The 24,623-nt window shown below is 38.8% G+C and overlaps 1 protein-coding gene across 1 annotated transcript in view; it reads left to right on the forward strand.

The window, feature by feature from the left end:
* The window catches only part of PLCXD3 (phosphatidylinositol specific phospholipase C X domain containing 3), a 169,876-nt gene that overhangs the window by 88,069 nt on the left and 57,184 nt on the right, over positions 1-24,623 (forward strand). The window contains exon 2 of the mRNA XM_047766460.1: positions 23,607-24,315. Within this exon, the coding sequence (XP_047622416.1) occupies positions 23,607-24,315 (709 nt within the window). The remainder of the gene's footprint in view (positions 1-23,606; positions 24,316-24,623) is intronic.

Here is a 24,623-nt window from a genome sequence, read left to right on the forward strand (position 1 = left end):
GGAACAGCCATATGCTGCGGGAGCGGCCCAAGAAATGACAAAAAAAAAAAAAAGTCTAGTTGATGTCTAACATGTCATCCTGGAATGGCCTCACCTTGGTTCTTGTCATTCCCAGACATGCCGATGTTCCCAGTTTCATGCTTGGTCTTGGCAAGTGTCTTTTGTTCATGTAAGATTAATTATTATCTCTGGGTCTCTGCTGTAGTGGAGGTTTAGGAGAGCTGCCTTTAAACCCACAAAGAGATGTGTATCCACTTCTGTCTTCTGGAGTTTAGTTCCACCTTTGGCAGGAGCTGTAGTCTTAGATGTGGGCAGAAGACCAGTGGTTCTTAAACTTTTTCACCCTGCCAGATCTCTTCTCACATGGAAGGCACTTAACAGAGTTAACTCTCAAATTCTGAAAACTAGCATTTTTTTTTTAAGCCAAACAAGATCTGTCATTGGCTATGGTCCCACACTTCACACAGTGTCCAGCCTGCCATATGCTGGGTTGTGTCACTGTTTAGAAAAAGAAGATGCTGAATGGATCTGGTTGTTTGGAACATTCTAGGTCACTTGGCCCTGGGCGCTATGCTGGCTTCCCATCTGTTTCTGAGTATAGCTCTTGGATCTGAAAGTAGGAGATGGCCTGAGACCCACCCTCAATGGACCTTGACTCAACATTACATGCCCAGCACTTTCTTCTTGTTGGGAAGTTTTCATTCAGTTCAGTAACTCAACTCAATTCATTAAGCATTTTGAGAAATACGAGAAGAATCTTATTCTAGGTGATAGTGGAGAATTCTATTACAACCAAAGCTGTGTCCCAGATAGTGTTTCTTTTTTCTCTCCAGATCTCCCCACCATCCTTCACCTTGCCTTTGGCTTGAGAAGGAATGGTTATTATGGAATTCATTAATGTGTTTCTCTGTTCTCTAGCTTAAAATTGATTTTGACCAGTGAAAGTACCTCAAGTAGATATAGGAAAGTGATGTTTGGGGGTTTATTGCTCTACATCCCTTTCTGAGCTTGTTTTGGGATGTGTGAGCACCTTTACTGAAGTGTCTTATTTCTCTCAAGACAGCTTTCATTACAGCTCTCTTCTGCCAGTTTCAGCTAACTCTTTTTATCCTTATCTTTTGCTGCCGAGGAGTGTAACAGTTCTTCAGCTATTCCTAGCCTTTAGACATTACTTTACAATCTGTGGTTTTGCCACACCTTGTCCGCATGGTCCCTTTATAAATAAACTCTTCTTGAATTATTCTAATTGGATTTTGCCATCTGTTTTCTGTTGATACTCTAACAGATGCACTGTGTGATTTTGGGCAAGTGACTACATAGGACTAATTCACCTCAAATCTTATATGAGAAGCTTCAAGCAGATAACATCCCCTCCAGCTTTAAATCTGCCTGGCAATATAGGGACTGCAAAATAAATCTCTTCGTTGGGAGCGCCAGGTCTCACTGAAGAGGTAATCTGTATACCTATGAAATGCAGAATAGAACTAGGTATCCAGGTGATAAGGATGCATAATAAGTGCACTAAGAACTCAGAAACGGGCATGGTCATTGTAAACTGAGTCATCAAAGGAAGCACATGGATTTGCTAACAAAGTCTATCTCAACAAAGAATCTCTTATTGGTGGATGGTCTTTTCTTTTTTTTTCTTCATGTTTAAAAAAGTTTTATTGAAGTGATTACGGTGTTTTACAGTGATTTACAGTGTTGTGATAATTTCTGCTGTACAACACAGTGATTCAGTTAAACAAGTATAGACATCCATTCTCTTTCAGATTCTTTTCCCACATAGATTATTGCAGAATATTGTGTAGAGTTCCCTGTGCAGTACAGCAGGTCCCTACTGGTTAATAATTCTATATACCTCATTGTACATATGCCAGTCTCAAATCCCCAGTCCATCCCTCCCACCCCCCACCTGATCCCTTTGGTAACCATAAGTTTTTCAACCTCTCTGAGTCTGTTTCTGTTCTGCAAATAAGTTAATTTGTATTCTTTTTTTAGATTCTACATATAACTGATATCATATGATGTTTGTCTGTCACTCTTGCCGTACTTCACTTAGTACGATAATCTCTAATTCCGTCCACATTGCTGCCAATGGCATTATTTCATTCTTTTTTATGGCTGAGTAACATTCCATTATATGTATGAGTCACATCTTCTTTATTCATTCACCTGTAGACAGACATTTAGGTTGCTTCCATGTTTTAGCTACTATAAATTGTGTTGCAATGAACATTGGGGTGCATGTATCTTTTTCAATTATGTTTTTCTCCAGACAGCTGCCCAGGGCTGGGATTGCTAGATCTATTGGTAGTACTATTTTTAGTTTTTTAAGTGAACCGCCATACTGTTTTCTATAGTGGTTATGCCAACTTACATTCCCATTGTTGGTGGATTTTCTAACCTAAATCTATAATGGGTGTTGTATTCAAGGCCATACCAGACAGAAAACCTGTTATGGAACTATCCCAAAGAGCCTACCCAGTACATTGCGCCGTTAGTATCCATGGGGGATTGATCCCAGGACCCCCTCCGCCATCAGAATCCTTGGTTGTTCAAATCTCTTCCATACAATGGAATGCCATAGTGCAGCAGGTCTTCCTGTCCTCGGTATCAGCAGGTTTCGGTCAGTGGATTCAGTCAACCACAGGTAAGTCTGGACTCAGCCACCTCCCACAATAAAATATGAAACTTCTAGAATTTCTTGAATTGAAACATTCTTTTTAAAAATAAAAGTATAGAAAAATCAGGGGTTAGGATTTGAAGAGACTATAGGTTTATTTTTTTCTTTTTAGGTCTGTACCTGCAGCATATGGAAGTTCCCAGGCTAGGGATGGAATCAGAGCTACAGTTTCGGGCTTATGCCACAGCCATAGCAACTTAGGATATGAGCCTCATCTTCGACCTACACCATGGCTAATGGCAATGCTGGATCCTTAACCCAGTGAGCGAGGCCAGGGATTGAATCTGTGTCCTCAGAATACTAAGTCAGATTCGTTTCCACTGAGCCACAATGGGAATTCCTGTGGGTTCAATTTTAATTGTCATTAGCTAGCTGTACTTCAAATGTTTTAAATCTGAAAACAATGCTATTTGTAATGTGTTATAGGCTCCTTTGCTTTGATTCAGAGATTTTTTAAAGACATACACATTGATATAAGAATAATAATAATCACCTTCATATCCACTGTACAAGTTAAGAAATAAAATATTGCCCATACAGCTGAAGTCCATAGCATATTTTTTCCCATTTGAATACTACCTTTTTCCAACCAAAGATAACATCTACTTCTTGTCTTCCCACACCCACTCAAATCTAGAGACAAGGTGAAGAGACAAATCGGCCAGTTCCTTTTGTGTGGGAAACTTCACTTTCATTGAGAATATAGGGTTATATTATAGCATCAGAGTATTTTAGCTTTATGTGAAATATTACTTGCTCAGGCCCAGGTCTTCTTCCTGCATGTCTGTAAAAGCCAAAAGCCCCAGGTTTTTGTATCAATAAATGTCCTCATTACATCTAAGACTTCAGGGTTGGCTTAACCTACTGGATTCTATCTACTTTTTGGTTTGGTTTTAACCATTGAAGATATTCCTTATTTTCCTTTTAGCTCACGTGTGTATCTTTTAAAAATATCTTTTCACATATTTCTCTTGTAGTAGGAGACATTACAAAAAATCAGGAGTTCCCACTGTGACTCAGCATTTAATGAACCTGACTAGTATCCAAGAGGATGTGGGTTTGATTCCTGGCCTTGATCAGTGGATTATGGATCTAGCATTGCCCTGAGCTGTGATGTAGGTCACAGACATGGCTCAGATCCCACGTTGCTGTGGCTGTGGTGTAGGCCAGCAGCTGTAGCTCCTATTTAACCCCTAGCCTGGGAACCTCCATATGTGTGTGTGGGCCTAAAAAAGAAAAATCTAGTTTGCCATATTTTAAAATGCAGAAATTAGGCACTCTGCTTGGATACAAAGACTATTCATAGTGGCAGTTTGAGAACTCTTTCCCCATCTCATAGGCAAGATGACTATTGCCTAAACTAATTATAAAAATAAAGAAACTTTTATAGCTAAGAAGCTAATTCAGCTAATTCAAATCTGCTGCAATTTAAGAACATTGACAATGAGAAATAAATAATGGAAAGTAAAATAATAGCCTCCTCAGTAGTATTCTCTAGATTTTTTCATTTAGAATTCCTCGAAGGTAAGGATCATTATTTTAAAAAACATTCATTTGAGTTTATTGGAGCCAGAACTTGTCTTATTTATTTTTATATCTCTCATGGTATTTAGCATGTCTCGTTCACATTGCAGGTGTTCAAACTGTATTTGCTGATTTGATTTGAATTGACTCTCCAAGTCCAATGCAAAAACAAAATGGCCCTAATATGTCCTCTTGTTCCACCTGTTCTGACACTGAAATTGAGCCAGCTCACAGCAATCCCTTCCTTATGTTGCACAGAATTTGTGACTTTCATGATCTAATCTTGGGCTTATTCGCTTGCAAAGTATTTGCTTGGCTGGCCTAAAATAAGTAACTTCTAACTAGGGAGTTGTTTTTTAATTCTTTGCAATCTTGTGTAATTGAGTGTTAACTCCCTAAGTAAACTTAAGCTCTAACAAGTGGAATACAGTAAATGACAGGGTTTATTATGGTTACTTTTTGTTCGGTTTTGTTTGGCTTTTATATCAACCTGGGAAAACCAGAAAATGACTGGTTGTCATAGGAGAGCATTCCAACTCTCATTAATTTTTTTTTTCCTGAAAAGATCAAAATTGAGAAAGAACATGGAGTACCTATTTGACCACAATTTAAATCCAGTCTGAACAGTTCCTACCAGAAGATGATACACAGAGTCTGGTATAATAAAAAGGGCTTTTCAAATAAAAGCATTTCCTTAAGACATAAAGCAACTGTTGGGGGTGTTTTTGTTTCTGTTGTGCTCTAAATAGTGTACCTCTAAGTCCAGATGATATCAAGGCTTTTCAGCATGAGGGGATCTTTGAGGTAAGGCCTTGAGTGACTAGACATTTTAAGTAATGACTGGCAAAAAAAAAAAGAAAAAAAAAAGATACACAAGGAAACAGAGATGTGAGGCATCAAAACTGAAACAAGAAATGCCCATGTCCCAGGGCTGAGCTGACCAAGAAAGATGTAGGATTGAAACAGGGTCACTATCAGGAGCAAAGGAACTCATTGCCAGTGTAATTTTTTCTACTTCTACCTCACATGACTTCCACAGCCAGCTCTTAATGTCCTTTACTTCTCTTAAGGTAGCTACACAACTCTGGGAGGATGCAGGAAGACTTGGTAAAATAGAGAAGGGGAACGACTGTTAAATTACACCCCAAATGGGACTACTGAGTCTCTGAATATTTATTGTAAAAAAAAAATAGAACTTTCCTTCATATAATTTATATGAAAAGAAACAGAAATGCATACTAATGTAGGAATTGTTGAAGTATATATTAGCATGTGCAGTATGATGCAGTTATTTAAACAGTGTTTGAAGCCTATGTAATACCATGGAAAAACACTGATGATATAGTTCATTGTGCATACCAGGCTATGTAAAATATGAATGTGTCTATGGGTAAATGAATAGTTTTTTCTAGAGTAGCTCTCTTAGGGTAGGAAGATTGCATATCTTTATTTTCCAATCTATCTCTTGATGTTGCTACATTTGCTTTGCAGCCAATAAAATCGACATATGTCTGCTAGGATATGGAAGAGGGAGTGGGGTGAAACTGGTGGAGAGTGGGACCACCAGCCCCTGGATGAGACTGTTGGTGTCATTGTTCCCAAGTATCCTTGGTTGTCATCTTTCTACTATGCGAGACTAAGAAAGTTCTTGAATGGCAGAGAAAAGCTGTCCACTTTTTTTTATCTACAAATAACCTGGCACAGGACCCATACTCGGTACTTATAAAGTACTATAAAGTACTTATAAAGTAATTTTCAGTTAAAACATTTTGAGTATCATTGCATAATTTTTTCATTTCACAAATTGCAACATCCATTACCCATTTTAGATATAATGTAGAGTCATGGGTTTTTCATTTAAAAGTAAGACAATACTATATTAGCCAACACTAAAGCGAGAAACATGCTCGGTAACAAATATGTACTTTGGGGTGAGTTTTGGGAATGTTTGTATAGCATGTATTATGGATGTGTGTCCTTGTATTGATGGAACAAAATATCATGTAGCATTAAGGTGCTGCTATTCAGAATATTCTTAGGTCCAATAGTGGTACCTGTTTTCTAGTTTTTGTAAACCACTGTGTGTATGTGTGCACTGGATCTACACACATTGCTTTTTATTTTAGCTTTGCCAAGAATTTGCGAAATAAGAGGAGGTAGGCTGTTCTCCACATATCCAGATCTCAAATCTCAAGGCAAGAGGAACAGAAAGGGAGATTGGAAGGAAGACCAGAGGAATAAATAATCCCCAGGCCTCAAACTATTCTTTGATTTTAAAAAAAAAGATCCAGCTGTTGACAAGTGGTGTTTTGTGAGGGCATCACAGAATCAAAGTCTTATATTTCAAGGAAATGTACTTTCTGTAGCACAAACATGATTAAGGGTAATGTTGTCTTATTTCAGATTTTCATTATTCATAAAAGGAAAACCAATAGTGCCAGACATGCAAGAACAAAGCTAAATAGGCTTCAGGGCCTTCTGGCTCTCAAATCTAAGAGTATGTAATAATTGGACTGTTTATTTTCCATGTTTCATATTTGTTTTATTCTTTGAGGGAAAATGCACTGAAGATTTTTCATTGAGAAGAGCTGATTTTAGTGATAAGGATTGAGTTTTATCTGTTCCGCCCCTCCCCTTTCCCAGGTCATTCCTTCTTTCTGTCTAGGTGAGCAGAGCTGCTCCTGTGCTTACAGATATTTATTTATTTATTTATTTTTATATGATATTTATTTTTTCCATTATAGTTGATTTACAGTGTTTTGTCAATTTATATTGTACAGCAAAGTGACCCAGTCATACATTTATATATATTATTTTTCTCACATTATCCTCCATCATGTTCCATCACAAGTGACTAGATATAGTTCCCTGTGCTATACAAAAGTATCTCATTGCTTAGCTACTCACTCCAAATGCAATAGTTTGCATCTATTAACCCCAAACTCCCAGTCCATCCCACTCCCTCCCCATCCCCCTTGGCAACCGTAAGTCTGTTCTCCAAGTTCATGACTTTCTTTTCTGTGGAATGGTTCATTTGTGCCATATATTAGATTCCAGATGTAAGTGATATCATATGGTATTTGTCTTTCTCTTTCTGACTTACTTGACTTAGTATGAGAGTCTCTAGTTCCATCATGTTGCTGCAAATGGCATTATTTTGTTCTTTTTATGACTGAGTAGTATTCCATTATGTATATATACCACATCTTCTTAATCCATTCATCCATCAATGGACATTTAGGGTGCTTCCATGTCTTGGCTATTGTGGATAATGCTGCAATGCACATGTGTCTTTTTCAAGGAAAGTTTTGTCCAGATATATGCCCAAGAATGGGATTTCTGTGTATATGGTAGTTCTGTATTTAGTTTTCTGAGGTACTTCCATACTGTTTTCCACAGTGGTTGTACCAATTTACATTCCCGCCAACAGTTTAGAATGGTTTCCTTTTCTCCACACCCTCTCCAGCATTTGTTATTTGTTGACTCGTTGATGATGGCCATTCTGAATGGTGTGAGATTGCTTACAGATATTTAAAGCTGCCCCAAGTTCTAGAGTCCACCACTACAGAAGGTTTTAGTGGAGAAACCAAGGAAGGAAGTGACATTAAAATGACATCAGCATCTTAAGCAGTAAGCTCCTAAAGAGGAGTGGAGATGACAGGGCTGACTATGTGGCAATCACATCTCCATCCCTATTTTTTTTTTCTATTCCCTTATTATACATATGACCTGAATATAACTGAATCTCTTCCGTGTCTCTTTCAGTGGATGCTGTGCATGCTTAGATTTAGGTTCCTGTCCCAAGGATAAAAAACTGCTACGGGAAGAGATGGTCAAGGAGTAAGCTACCTTATACTTGACCCCCCTCCATTTGGTCTGGGTTGAGGGAGAGCTGTGGTTTCTGCCTCTAGATATCAAGAGGAGAACCTATACTTGTAAGAATCTGGAACAGCACCTATGTAAGGTGCAGAGGCTTCCCAAGATGGTGGATCCTAGCATTGCTGCATTTGATACAGAAAAGTGAAATCATGATCCATGGAATCAATAAGAGAACGAGCTTTAAAACACATTGATCTACCTAACGCACTCCTGAGTGCTATTACACTATTTCCATTGTGAGTAGTTCTAAGTATTTATGGCAGCCATAGTGTTTATAACTTTTTGGTACAATTCTCATTCATTCATTTATTCAGCCTATATTTGGTGAGAAGCTACTATGTGCCAAGCATTTAATACTCAGAATTAATAATGCAGAAATAATAATTCGTAGTGATAATAAAAGGTAATATTTGTGAAGTATTTTCTGCAATCCATGTCTCGTGTTTATATTTATTTTATTTTATATTTTTATATGTAGACGGTATCATTAGTCCATTTACAGATTGGGAGATTGAGGTTACAGAGATGGAAAGATATTATTTCATACAACAAATATTTGAGTATCTTTTATGTGCCTTTTGCTGGAGATACAATAGTGAACAAGACAGATTAGGTTCTTATTCTCACAGAATTTAAATTCTAGTGTGGGGGTTAGATAGTAAGCAAATAAACAGTTGAATAAAATGACACTTGAAGCTAGTGATAAATACTATGAAAAAAATAAAACTTGATCATTTGATAAAGACTGACAGGCAGCAATGGAGGGTGGGGGTGGGTTGAATTAGATAGTTTCGATTCAGGAAGGTTTACTTAAGAAGATGACATTTAAGCTGAGACTTCAGTGAAAAGGTGCCAGCCACACAAACAACTAGAGGCAGAGCAGAGGGAATAGTGCACAAAAGGGCTAAATTGGAATGAGCATGGTATATTTGATTCACAGAAAGACTGATTATACTCCTGGTGTAGCTGGAGTGCAATAAGGAAGGGAGTCCTATCTTGAGTAGACTTAGGACCCTAGCTACATGTTATTAAAGACTCCTGGGAGTCCAATTACTTTCAACTTCATGGAGCATCTTTAGGAGGAGTGAATGGAGGAAGAACCAGTCTGCTGTGCAAAACAGATTTTCTTATGTTTCCTCTTAGGTAAAGCATCTCTCTCTCTCTCTCTCTCTCTCTCTCTCTCTCTCTCTCTCTCTCTCTCAGGTACTGATTGCCTTGTCCTTCTTGGGCTGTCCAGGCCCTTTGGGAGTTGAAACAGAACAGTACACTAGGAAAAGTGGGATTTTCTTCTGGTTCTCTCCCACATCATTGCCTAGCAGACAGAGATTCTTTGGAGTTCTTCTCTAGGCTCTGCTAAAATAGCCAAGGCCAACATTGTCAACAAAATATGCTCTTTTTTCTTACTAATCTTTCCCGTATTTCTTTCATGAACACCACCTCCTGTCTTTCTTACTTAGTCATCCTTGATTCATCTTCCCTGACTCATCGCATCTGATAGAGTGGTCATTCAGAATCTGGAAATATAGATATTTGAAGGCAAGCATCTTGGTGGCTTCAAGGATAACGGAAGTGTGTTCAAGTCTGCTACTGCATTGCCAGGGAGTTGTATTTGGCTTATTAGTTAAGATGAGCAGATTGACTTCCAGAAATCATTAAGGCTATACTTTTTCAACATTAATATGCATATGGATCACTTGAAAATCTTGTTAAAATCTGGAGTGGGGCATGAGATTGTGCATATGTAAGTGACCTCAGAAAATTTATGAAAATAAACATTTTATTATAAAGATTATTAGTGAGTAAAAGAAAGGTCAGTTCAGACTTTCTTCTTAGTGACACAGCAAAGTATTCAACCAATAATCTACAACATGGGGCCGTGACATCTCCCCAAACTTGGATATCATGCAATCAGAAGTGTATGAATTAGTTTGTGTGTGTGTGTGTGTGTGTGTGTGTGTGTGTGTGAAGACATGGGAACTGGGAGTGGGGACACAGGAAACTAACGAGAAAAAGCAGTGTAATGACTATGTAGCCGATGAGCAAGAGATGCCAATATTAATTCCTCGCTATTTAAAGTGTGGTCCTTAAAACAACAGCATTGGTAATACCTGGGAGCTTATTGGAAATGCACAATCTCATGCCCCACTCCAGATTTTAACAAGATTTTCAAGTGATCCATATGCACATTAATGTTGAAAAAGTATAGCCTTAATGATTGCATATGTTTACAGGATTATTCTTACCATTTATCTTTGGTTATTAGTTATCTCTAGAAGATCATGTCAAGCTCAAGACTGAACTACTATTTTAACAAAATGTCTCACATATGGTTTATCATGGCAGTTATCAAACTTTAATTGCGATTTTTCTTGCCTAATTCACCCCACTATGACATGAATTCCACAAGAATGAATTATGTAGGTTTGAATGATTTGTGTCCACTTATACATGAATTTTTTTCAATAGTAGATACTACAGCAGCATAACATCATTCATGGGGGACTTTTGTTTGTTTGTTTGTTTTGTCTTTTCAGGGCCACACTGGCAGCATATGGATCTTCCCAGGCTGGGGGTTGAATCAGAGCTATAGCCATCTGCCTACATCACAGCCACAGCAACGCCAGATCCGAGCCATGTCTGCCAACAGCTCACGGCAACGCGGGATCATTTAACCTACTGAGCGAGGCCAAGGATCAAACTGGCATCCTCATGGACACTAGTTGGGTTTGTTACCACTGAGCCATGATGGGAACTCTGATTCATGGTCATTTGAATTGGAAGATGCAGAACCGAGACTACAGAGCAGCCAAGTATACAGAAAGCCAACTATTAATTATAGGTGGATTTTCAATTGCACAGAGGGTTGGTGCCCCTAACCATTGAGTTTTTCAGGGAACAACTACATACTGTTTTATTTTCATATCCCTGACCCAATGAATGGCATGCAATAGATACTCAATAAATGCCCACCAATTGCTCAGTCCTACAGAGCAGGACATGAGGCATAAGAAATAATTAATAGAAAGAACCCACATTCCCTTCCCTTACTTAAGTGTTGTTATTTTAATCTCCAAATATCTACCTCTTCTCAGCCACATACAGAACTCCTATCACAGTAGGCACTTAATTTTTTAAAACAAGTTAATTAAGAACTAGACTAATTGAGTCCCTATCAAACTCATGCCCACACAGAAATTTCTGGCGTGGAGATGGAGATCAATGAATAAAAAGTAGTTATCTGCATGGTTAATTTTAGCCTGAAAGATGTACTGGGTATCTTGAGAAATATAAGAATAACAGAAAGAGATTTTGAAGTAAAACTCAAGAGACTGGTAGAATTAATTGCCTAAACCACATCTTCTGTTGGGTGTCAAACAAACTCAAAAGCAATGCTTCATGTAGGATAGTTTTCAGTTTTTATAAGTATTCAGAGCAACAAATTAGCATGGCACAATGAAAAACACATGAGAAATGCATCTTGTTATGACAAAATGTGTGTATGGGTGGATGGAGGAAATTCAGTGTTGGGTTTCTACTTCTAGAAATTACTTTATCTACCTGTACAGTTTCCACTAGAGAAGGCTTTCTCAATCTTGTTGCTACAATAGTGCCCCCTTATCTGAGGTTTTGCTTTTCTTGGTTTCATTTATCTGCAGTCAACTCTGGTCCAAAAATATGAAATGTAAAATTCTAGAAATAAACAATTCACAAGTTTTAAATTTCTCACTGTTCTGAGCAGTGTGATGAAATCTTATGCATGGTCATGGTTATCCTGCCCATTGGTCACTTAGCCATCTTGGTTGTCAGATAGACTGTCAAGGTATTGCAGTGCTTTGAACCCTTATTTATATATATATATATTTTTTTTTTTTTGGTCTTTTGTTGTTGTTGTTGTTGTTGTTGTTGCTATTTCTTGGGCCGCTCCCGCGGCATATGGAGGTTCCCAGGCTAGGGGTTGAATCGGAGCTGTAGCCACCGGCCTACACCAGAGCCACAGCAACGCAGGATCCGAGCCGCGTCTGCAACCTACACCACAGCTCACGGCAACGCCGGATCGTTAACCCACTGAGCAAGGGCAGGGACCGAACCCGCAACCTCATGGTTCCTAGTCGGACTCGTTAACCACTGCGCCACGACGGGAACTCCCCTTATTTATATTTAATAATAACCCCAGGGAGTTCCATCGTGGCTCAGCAGTAACAAACTCTACTATTATCCATGAGGATTCGGGTTCAACCCCTGGCCTCACTCAGTGGGTTAAGGATCTGGCATTGCCATGAGCTGTGGTGTAGGTCAAAGATGCGGCTCAGATCCTGTGTTGCTGTGGCTGTGGCATAGGCTGGTGGCTACAGCTCCAATTGGACCCCTAGCCTGGGAACTTCCATATGCCACGGGTGTGGCCCTAAAAAGACAAACAATAATAATAACTCCAAAGTTCAAGAGTAGTGATGCTGGCAACTTAGATGTTCTCTTACTGTGTCTAATTTATAGGTTAAATTTTATCATAGGTAAGTACTTACAGGAAAAACGTAGTATGTATAGGATTTGGTACTATTCATGGTTTCAGGCATCCACTGGTTGTCTTGGAATGTATCCACTGCAGATAAAGGAGGCTATTGTACTGACATTTTGGGCTGGTTGATTCTTTGTTGTGAGAGCTCTCCAGTGCATGGTAGGATAGGATGTTCAGCTGCATTCCTGGCCTTCTACCCACTAGATGTCGGTAGTATTGCCCTCCTCCCCTATTGTAACAATGCAAAACATCTCCATGTGTTGTCAAATATCTCCTAGATCAAAGGCATCTCTGGTTGAGTACCACTTCTCTAGGGAAACAGATGAGGTTATTGATCTTTCCGATTACTTAACAAATACTTCTACTCTATTGATTTTCCTCTTAAACCTTTATATTTTGGATATAGATTCTTCCTGGTCCCAGGACCTTTCCTTTTAAGAAGCTGCTCTCACCAATGCTGTGATGGCAGATTTAGATATTTTTGGATACTGTTATCCTTGCCTTAGCAGATCTGTGTACACAGCACAACCTCAGAGAATGATTCCATTTGACTATGCTATGAAAGGTCCAGACAGATGCTGCAGTGGAGAGAAGAATGCATAGCTGATCTTGTTTATGGGAAGTTAGAGAATAATTTAAAACTTTTCTATTTCTTGGGGTCTCTTTTAGTTATTTTTTCAGGCAGGCCTATTGCTAGTCCTTAAAAGAAAATCTTTATGAAAAAGAGGCTCAATAGCTTCACCAAGGGTAGCAATTGGAGCAGGCTCTCTTTTCTGCCCCTGGTTGGAGTGCTGATGCTTTAAACCATTCACTGTCAGCTCATCTATTGGTTTAAAGAAACAACCCAACAATTTTTAAAAAAAATTGTGATGAATATTGACCTTCTCTACTGGGAGATATTAATGTAATAGGGCTTCTCAAATTTAGCATCTGGGATCCTGGATCAAAAGACTTAAGTAAGGAAACTAACCCCCTTTACTTTGGCTTACTGTCTCTGAGATATGCGAAGGGAGAAAGTTTTACACAACGTGACAAGAACAGATTTACCAGAAGGAGAAGTCACAGCAGGATCGTTTTGATTTTTCCTCTATAAAAGGATTAATCTCAGCATTCTGCAAGATATGTCAGGTCTAATTTAGTATTAAAAATTGTATTTCCAATACATTTATATCAAGCGAAGTACACATATTAAATTACAAGTGTGTGGTTTTTGATTATCTGTTCAATTTTAGAAGTGTTTTGGCTTGTGATACATATTGTGCATTATCTCTGGTGACACAAAATCTCTTGTATTAGCCACAAAGCCCTGATCACGTGATGGATGACTGAGGTGAGATTACATGCCAGGAATAAGGAGTGATCCTTATTCTTCAAGGTTTTGTCTTTGTCTCTGAAAAATCCAAATAACTGATCACTTCAGTCAATAGGGTAAATAAAAATTAATGAGATTCATTGTAGGTTGTCAAATAAGAACCAAGTAATTAATTTTGACTTTTTTTTCCCATTAGATTGGAGTATTGTGTAGTTACAACTGGAGAGAATTGATTGAATTCCAAACCAAGTGAAAGTGATTTGAGAATTAATATTGTGCTCATAATCTGTGTATTTTCCCTCCACCGTTATAGTCAGAAACCAAAAGTAGGTCTTATTTATTTTAAATACTACCAGGAATGGGGCTATACCAGTCTACCTGCAGAGGTTGTCATGTGCTAAGGTCAGAGTCCTCTATGTGATCAGTCAGATTTGTACCCTCTTGAGGTCAGGGTCTACACAAAGGACTGTGTTTAGGGGTTTAGTACAACGTAACAGGGAATGGAGCTGTCTAGTTAGTACTCTGGAGTCAATGGTATTGAAGGAATGAATACCAGCAGGCAGACAGACTTAGCAGGTAACCATGTTCTAATTCCAGTATCTTAAGGGGAGGGGGTCAGAAGAGCAAATAATTCCCTTATAAGACTTGAATACTGGATATATTACTAAGACAAAATTCCTGTTCATGAAAATGAGGCAGAAAGCAAGAGGAATTTGTTGATGCATGCCACTCTATTGGCTGGAATCAATTCTATATCTTTTTTTCTTAAGATTAAATCTATTCTAGAGGCTGAGGCAGGGTAATGCCTGCAGAGGAGGTTGAATGGCAATAGCTAGGGTAAAAGGAATATTACCTGAGAGCTCTGTCAGTGGGCCCAACTGGAAGAAAGGTCACTGACAATGGAATAGAAAAGAAGAGGCCATATCTGAGAGGTGATTTGGAAGTCCGTTCAATGGGACTTTTAGATTGATTGAATGAGAGGTTTGAGGGGGCAGATAAGAATTCAGGTGAATCCAAGGATGAGATGAATGGAATATGAGTAATTAAGTTTGACAGGGATACATAGGAAGGAGCAGATTTGAAGGGGAGGACACTATGGTTCATCTAAAACATTTTATTGTTTTTAATTTTTACTTTTTCCATTATAGTTGGTTTACAGCGTTCTGTCAATTTTCTACTGTACAGTGAATTGACCCATATATATTCTTTTCCTCACATTACCCTCAATCATGTTCCATCACAAGTGACTAGATATAGTTCCCTGTGCTATACAGCAGGATCTCATTGCTTATCCACTCCAAATGCAATAGTTTGCATTTATTAACCCCAGACTCCCAGTTAAAATATTTTAAATTTAAGGTTCCCATGGAGCAGTGAAGTAGGTAGGCAAACAGAGAATCTGTAACGCAAGTCAGATTAGATGGTATCAATTTATTATGCACCTATTATAAGGCACAAGTCTGAAGAAATGGATGAGATCACCCAAGGAAGACTCATGGAGCAAGTTGAAATCTTGACTAGAACTTTGAATAGCACTTTCATTTAGGAGTTGGAAGAGCAATAAGAGGCAGCAAAGGAAGCTAAAAAGGGACAACTACAGAGAAAGAAGAAAAACTAGGAAAGAGTCATGTCCAACAAGCCAAAGGAGGAAAAGATTTCAAGAAGTATAGCAGTATCAAAAGTTCCAGAAAGACTGAGCAGGATTCACTCATTTGTTTATTAAACAATGTTAACTAAATGCCTGCCATGTTCTGTGGTAGGATTTTGGATTGATGTCACAGAAGCCTGGTGAGTTTCTTTAGTAGCCATTGAGGATATTTCACAGGAGTTTTATTTGGGTTACAATCATGATAGTCTGATTATAGTAGTTAAAGATGGAACCAAACTTAGGGAGAGAAAGCCAGACTGTGTAGGCTAATTTTCTGAGAAATCTAAAAGAAAATGGTAAAGAAAAAGAGGGTCAATAATGGCCTAATCTGTTAAAAATGATGCTTAGTAGAAATAGTGATTTTACTTTTATAGCTTATCCCATGTGAACAATTTTGACTCATTGATTTGAATCAAATGTTTTTTATATTAAGAAAGCTGGATATAGCAGTGGGCACTGGACATTATAAGGGAGAGTGTTTTGCTTTTTAGGAAACTTACAATCTAGATTAGAATCAGTATGTATGTTGGGAGGTTGCAGGTGAAGAGCAAGATGTAAAGATTGAATAAAATGCAATGAGCATAAGTGTTAGTAACAACATCTGATAACAATTACTAGTTAATGAGAGGGAGCAGCAGACTAGAGGAACTGTGAATTCATGGAAGAGAAGACCATCAGGAGTGAACAACGGCTTTGCTACAGAGAAGGGAATGTATGTGAGTCACAAAAGAAGACTAGGAGTAGGACTTCCATAAAGGGAAGACAAGAGGGTAGATTCAGGGAGTTCCCATTGTGGCTCAGTGGTAATGAACCTGACTAGTATCCAGGACGATGTGGATTTGATCCCTGGCCTTGCTCAGTGGGTTAAGGATTTGGTGTTGCCGTGAGCTATGGCGTAGGTCACAGGCTCGGTGTGAATATGGCACAGCTGTGGCTGCCATGTTACATATCTTTTTTCTTAAGATTAAATGCAGCTGCAGCTCTGATTTGAACCTTAGCCTGGGAACTTCCATATGCCACAGGCATGGCCCTAAAAAGCAAAATAAAAAAGAGAATTAACTTCACTCCAGAACTCTGTCTCTTCCATGGAAAGTGGAGATACTGCCACCTGCTTCTCTCCTATCCTAGAAAAGGGCCTCGAAAACCAAATTTACTCGTTTAGTTCCTCACCCGGCATTCTTCTTTTGGTCCATAGATTGTAGGTACATATGCTCCCCTCCTACTGTGATGTTGGCCTTATAATCACAAAAGGTACCAAGATATCAAATATATAGGAAACTTGTTCCCAGAAAGCAGGAATCTTAAAAACCTCAGCACTGTTGTAAATAAAACAGGAATAGATCAGGCAAGGAAAGGAAAATACAGAGTGCCATGCATGAGCTTTTGCAAGCCACCTCAGTCCCCTGCAGAGGAGAGGAGGAGAGAGGTTCTTATATTGATGGGGTCAGAGCCTAACTTCTGACATGAGGATATAGATATTGGAATTTCATGCTCATGGGCACATCAAACCTTAGCTCATTGGGCCTTTTTGTTCTGAAGGTTCACAGATGAAATTGACTTGGTACATTTTCTTTTATGTTTATGAAACCAATAATTTTGCAGAATTTGAAATGGAACTATGGCCAAACTGAGAAACCAACCAGAAGTTCCTCTCAAAGAGCTTTTATAGACAATACTGGGACAGTGTTGAATGGAAAAGAGGTAGTACCTAATGTACGTAACAGATCCATTTTCTTCACATGGTAGAATGTAAATATTTAGTTGATGTTCAAAGCAATAAGAAATGGGATAATTTTGACCTACATTTGCTAAGTTTTAGACAAGTGATGAATAAGAATCTTTTTTTCAAAAAATATTTACAAATCTAAATCCTACAACTTAAATAATTTCCCTTCCTGCTGTACCTCCATATGAGCAGGCATATCTATCCCAATATATTTGTCTAGGTAATGTTTTTCTTAGCCATAAGTGAATAGATGTTTTGTGACTAGGTATATTAAAAAAATATAGTGAGAAAGTAATAGTAATTTAAGTTTTGTAATTCTTTTATGGAATCTTCATGAACATAGTTTCATTTCTTCCTTGTAAGAACCCTATGAAGTAGATGTGAAGAATATTTTGAACAAATTGGAAAATCCAAACCCAGATGAGTTAACTCTCTGACACTCCAATGTTAAACTGTGAGTTAGTGATTGTGCTTGAATTCAAGCCTAGTCTCCTAACACCATCTTTAATGCTCCTTTCAATGCACTGCATTACCTAATTAACATGAAGGCCAGAGTACACCAGACTGAAGACAAAGTATTGGCCAAGGCTATCATCTCATTTGAGGTGGACGACCCCTTGCAAGCTTGCTGATCTTTGGAAGAATGGAGTTCCTTGAGTTTTAGGACTGTGGCACTCAGCTCCTAGAAGCCGCTCTCACTTCACTGTAAGAAAGAAAAATTTTCCTCTTCCAACTTGGGTCCAGTGATTGGTGTCTGCAAATTAACTAACAATAGACAGATTAACAGGAGAAAAGACAAGGTTTATTTATGCATGCACGGTATATGTACAGAAGCACTCAGAATTGAGTAACTTATTAAACAACCAGAAAGAAAAGGCTTAAACTTAACCAAAGAGGGTATATAGGACTTCAATGGGAGAGTATGGAAGGTTTTGTTTTGTTTTGTCTTTTAATTCTAATGAGCAGCTGAATTCACACTTCTGGTGCTGAGGGTCAGATTTGTTGTTGTTGTTGCTGGTTTTTTTTTTTTCCCCCAATCAAGAAACTCCCTGGGAAAAAAGTCAATGGTAACTATATTTTCAGAGGCTGTTTGAATTTAATGTTTCTTTCTGCAGCTGCTGATTGTTCAGATATATTCAGCTCAAAGTAATTTTCACACCACTTTGGTGGGCTATTGAAGGGATTAATTTTGTTTTATTTCTTTTAGGGCTGCACCCGTAGCATATAGAAGTTCCCAGGCTAGGGGATGCATCAGAGCTGCAGCTGCCTGCCTACACCACAGCTCACAGCAATGCTGGATCCTTAACACAGTTGAGTGGAGCCAGGGATTGAACCCAAATCCTCTTGGATGCTAGTCAGGTTCATTACCACAGAGCCACAATAGGAACTCTGAATAGGAACTCTGAATTTTGCTTCCTAAGACCAACAGGGGAACGTCTGATGCTGCTTTTTTGTCTCTATTTGATGGGCTTACCAACTTAGGTTAGGTCCACCCAGGATAATTTCTCTTTGGTTAACTCAAAGCCATTTGATTAAGGACCTTAATTACATCTGAAAAAAAGTCTCTTTTCCATATACTGGAACATAATCATGAGAATGATATTCCATCATATTTACCACATTCAAGGAGAGGAGATTATACAAGGCATCAATACAAGGGAGGGGGGAGTTTGGGGGCCCATCCTGAATTCTTCCTATGGTACCAAATGATAGGATGAGAAGCCAAGTCCAGTACTACAAGAAACTATAAAAATAAGATGGTCACGCAGATTCTTTACACTGTTGAGTTAATAAGATGGATGCTGCATGCAAGCTGATTAGACTAGATAACATCTAAGATCATCCATAACAGTATGCAGAATGGGTAAGTCCATTTGTATATTCAAGAAAACTTTTTTTTTTTTTTGGTCTTTTTAGGGCTGCACTTGCAGCATATGGAGGTTCCCAGGCTAGGGGTCCAATTGAAGCTATAGCTGCCGGCCTATACCACAGCCACAGCAACGCGGGATCCAAGCCACGTCTGTGACCCACAGCACAGCTCATGGCGAGGCCAGATCCTTAACCCACTGAGCGAGGCCAGGGATCACACCCGCAACCTTATGGTTCCTAGTTGGATTCGTTTCCACTGCACCACGATGGGAACTCCCAAGGAGACTTTTTAAACCAACTTTCTTTCACTCTTTCTCTCAGCTGATACATAGTTTTCAAGCATAGAGAGAAGCACATGGACATTTTAAATAGAATTAAATTTCTCTTCATTAAAATTCCAAGTTATTACATTAGGCAATTGGGTCTGTAAATCTCAGGTCCCCTTTTTAACCCCATAGAGTTGTTATAGCCTGCATTAGTTAACTATTGCTATGTTACAAATTATCCCAAAACTAGTCACTTAAACAACACACAATTTCTGTAGGTCAGGAATCTAGGCAAGTCTTAACCAGATCATTTGCTTCACGGTCTCTCACAAGGCTAAGGTTAAGATCTTGCTGAGGCAGGATGTACCTCCAAGCTTACTCAGTGGCTATTCGCAGGATTCGGATTCTTGAGCGCTATTGGACTGAAGGGCTCTGTCCTAACTTGCCATTGGCTGGAGGCTATTGCCAGTTCTTCATCAGGCATGTCTCTCCAATGTGGCAGTTTACTTCATCGAAGCCAGCAAGAGAGAGTGTGGCATGATGGAAGTCACAGTCTTTTGTGACATATTCTTACAAGTGGTATCCCATCACATTTGTGTTATTTAATTTATTAGAAACAAGAGCCTAGGTTGGACCCACACTCAGGTGAGAAATGTGAATGTTAAGAGGGCAGGGAATATTGGTGTCTGTCTTAGAAGTTCACCTACAGCCTGAATGAGGGACCGATGTAGCAGACTGAGAAGAAACTAATAAAACTGGCTATTTCCAAGAAACGAAAATAAAAACCTCTTCCACTCCACTACTTATTCAGAGCCAAAGCCAAGGAACTTGACTCTGCAGAGTTCATAAAGGGAGTGGCCAGTTCTTGTCCGAATAGAAAGGACAAATCAAATTCAAACTTGAGAGGCTAAGCTTAGAATCAGAGGAGCAATATTAAGTACCAGGTCCAAGGTACGTGTTTGGGGCTGTAGATAAGAAAAAGATAAGAGTACAAGAGGACAGGCGTACTGAGCCAGTGTAGAAGCAAAATATTAGACCATGTAAGGCAGACAGGTTGTGATGTAGCCATGAAAAAATAAATACATAAATAATGCTTAGCACTGTTTTACTCAGTGGCAGCCTCCCTGGTTTTAAAGACATAAGACTGGGCCAGAGTTTTCTCTAATTTAAAGTCATAAATTAGTATTATTGTATTTTTGTTTTAAATTCAAACAAATAGAAAGCTTGATGGTTTAGAGGAAATGTTGAAATCAGAGAGGAAGTACTATTTAAAATGAAATTAACAGTCCTGAAAATATTCTTTTTTGGCCAACATTAGATTGTGTATTTTCTCCCAAAGTGCATAGATAGTGTTTTTGTATTGATTGGATAATTTAATTCTTCTCTCCAAGTAATATTTGCATTTGGCAAATTATTCTGCACATCAGAGTTGTCTAGCTTAGAAAAAATATTGGTTGGGGTACCTTCTGCCTATTAGCTATTTTTAACTTTTATTTTTAACATCACTTTATTTTGGCCTTAATAAAAAATTAACATTGTTATTAACATGTTGAGAACAAAGAATAACTCATTTCTGAAAGCAGAAATCTAGTCATATCTAATTCCCTTTCTACTTGCTTCTAATTATGTCTTCTACTCAATTATAGAAGTAACCACTGGAGTTCCTGCTGTGTCACAGCAAAAACAAATCTGACTAGTAACCATAAGGGTTCGATCCCTGGTCTCATTCAGTGGGTTAAGGATCTGGCATTTCCATGAGCTGTGGTGTAGGTCACAGATGCAGCTCAGATCTGGCATTGCTATGGTTGTGGTGTAGGCCAGCAGCTACAGCTCCAATTTGACCCGTAGCCTGGGAACCTCCATATGCTGCAAGTGCAGCACTTGAAAAAAAAAAAAAAGAATAAGTAACCTCTTTTATCCACATGCCTGTAAATTAAGTTTAAATTTTTAAAAATTTTATAAATTAACCCTTACTTTAAGGATTTATTTATATATTCCTACCTATTTTAATCCTAGATCATTTCAACTGTTAAGCTCACTTTTTAATTTCTTTCTTTAAACATATTCTTGCTATGTATTAACCATAGTATAGCTTAGTTTCTTCATTTACATTAGCAATTGACTGAACAGCAACTAATAAATCAACATGCAGCAATTTAAATCCCTATTAAAATTTGCCAATGCCAGATCCAAACTGACAGTTTTGTCTATTCATAAAGTACTGACAGTTTCTTTCTATACCATCTACTAAAGACAAATAGATAAGATATCTCTGGATGAAAGGAAATGTGGCATACCTATATCTTTGGGTTACCTTTCACTGTTTGAAAAATTCCAATAATTCTGCGAAGTTATCTACTCCAAATCTTAAAGCCTATGATTTTTCAAGGTATCAAAGTATTTTTCAAAATATTTGCTCTAACAACCCATCATGGTATCTGAAATCCATACTCTTGTGATTCCTATGGGCTGTCCAATGCTAGAAATGGATCCATAGATATACATAGAGAACATACATACATATATACATACATACATAAAATATAGACAAAGACAATACTGCATCACCAAAAACATTTGCTTCAAATGGCTTAACAGCCAAATGCTTTGAAGTATTGATAATAAACTTAGAGATGTGTGTATGTGCATGTATTTGGTTGGAAGAGTGAAAAATCTAGAAAAATCTGTGCCTCAAAGATGTGGATCAGGAGTAGAGCAACAAGGTGTGAGGAAGCCTGAGTAGCACATGGGGAATAATGACATATGCCTTTTCTAACGTGTGAAAAATCCAGAATACATTAATTTAATTTTACCTATTAATAAGTCATGCCCAAGAATTAAAGGAGGCTTTAAAATGAAATGAAAACTTGAAATAATTTTTCTTTCTTGAGTTCAATAATATTTTAAATGCCACTCTGTACTTGCAGACAAATCATACACACATTCATTGCTATATCTCTGAAAGTTTGATATTTGCAACTGGCAAAAATAAATAATTAAATAGGTTCTTGCTGGGAAGAAATTCTTCTAAATTTGGAAGCAATTCCAAGGAAAGCTTTCACTGTTGAGAGGAAATATCTGTAAAGAAAATAGTCTATTAGTTAATTTTTGTTTATTTATTTTTAGGGCTGCACCCACAGCATATGGAGGTCCCCAGGCCAGGGGTCAAATTGGAGCTGTAGCCTCCCACCTACACCAGAACCAGAGCAACACAGGATCCAAGCCATGTCTGCAACCTACACCACAGCTCACAGTAATCAGATCCTTAACCCACTGAGTGAGGCCAGGGATCAAACCCGCAATCTCATGGTTCCTAGTCAGATTCGTTTTCACTGTGCCATGATGGGAACTCCTATTAGTTAATTTTTAAATACTGTCAGTTGTGTTAGCTTGTAAGAAAAAGTAATTATTTATTTAAACGTAAAAAGCACCTGACTTCATCTAAGTTCTTGGTTGCCCAAATGCAGGGTCAGGAATGGTGTTAAATTTATTAGCACTGCACTGTCCTCTTGTCTTATTTCTCCCTTCCTCTGTTCCTATGACCTCTTGTGCTTCCCAAAGTGTAGGAGGTAACACTGGTTGTGTACTTGTGAAAAGGGCTTCTTTTTTCATTGAAAGAGGTGCTTCTTTTAAAATCAACAAAATAGAGGGAATGGGCAAGACTGTAGACAAAGATTTGGGAACTGGTGAGTCCCTATAAGTTCTACTACATGTTTTGTTGTTACTGTTGTTTTTCTTTTTTGGTCGTGCTCAAGGCATGTGGAAGTTCCCAGGCCAGGGCTTGAACCCGCGCCACAGCAGTGACAATGACAGATCTTTAACCACTGCACCACTAGGGAATTCCAAATTCTAATTTATGCATGGTCACTTAGGCCACCTACATGGGAACTCAATCCTAATGACTACATTAAATTCTTGGTCTACGAAGTAGAAGGTGATCTTTTGAATTTTAAAAAATTAATTAGATGGGATTTTTTCTTATCATTTTACAAACCACTTGGTCTCTTGAAGTTCCCTATGCACTATCCTAGCTTATCAAAAAAGACCCTTCTAAGACATTAGAGACCACTAGATAAATATTCCCTTGGCTCATCTGAGGGACAGATGTAGACATGGCAAGAGGGAAAGAAGTTGGGATGGACAAAGGACTCAAATGTGACCACCTTGTCCCTTTTTATTCTAGGATCTCATGACTCCTTCAGCTTCTACATTGATGAAGCCTCTCCAGTGGGGCCTGAACAGCCAGAAACTGTCCAGAATTTTGTCTCGGTGTTTGGAACTGTGGCCAAAAAGCTGATGCGGAAATGGCTAGCCACTCAAACAATGAACTTTACTGGTCAGCTAGGAGCCGGGATCCGTTACTTTGATCTTCGCATTTCCACCAAGCCCAGAGACCCCGACAATGAACTCTACTTTGCTCACGGGTTGTTCAGCGCCAAAGTCAATGAAGGCCTTGAGGAGATCAACGCATTCCTCACAGATCACCATAAGGAGGTAGTTTTTTTGGACTTCAACCACTTTTATGGGATGCAGAAATACCACCATGAAAAACTGGTCCAAATGCTGAAAGACATCTATGGAAATAAAATGTGCCCAGCAATTTTTGCCCAGGAAGTGAGTCTGAAGTACCTGTGGGAGAAGGACTATCAAGTTCTAGTCTTCTACCACAGTCCAGTGGCTCTGGAAGTACCCTTTCTCTGGCCTGGGCAGATGATGCCAGCACCCTGGGCCAACACCACAGACCCAGAAAAACTGATCCAGTTTCTTCAGGCATCCATCACTGAGAGAAGGAAGAAAGGCTCGTTTTTCATATCTCAGGTGGTGCTGACCCCCAAAGCTAGCACCGTGGTCAAAGGGGTGGCCAGTGGTCTCAGAGAAACGATCACAGAAAGGTGAGTGTCCTTCAGCTGTCGGGAATTTTTTTTTTTTTTGTCTTTCTGTCTTTTCTAGGGCCACACCCACAGCATGTGGAGGTTCCCAGGCCAGGGATCTAATCAGAGCTATAGCCACCGGCCTACGCCAGAGCCAGAGCAACGACAGATCCGAGCCGGGTCTGTGACCTACACCACAGCTCATGGCAACACCGGCAACGCCGGATCCTTAACCCACTGAGCAAGGCCAGGGATCAAACCCTCAACCTCGTACTTCCTAGTCGGATTTGTTAACCACTGAGACATGATGGGAACTCCAGTTATTGGGA

This window comes from Phacochoerus africanus, chromosome 1 (genome assembly GCF_016906955.1).
Source record: "Phacochoerus africanus isolate WHEZ1 chromosome 1, ROS_Pafr_v1, whole genome shotgun sequence".
NCBI classification, from domain to species: Eukaryota; Metazoa; Chordata; class Mammalia; order Artiodactyla; family Suidae; genus Phacochoerus; species Phacochoerus africanus.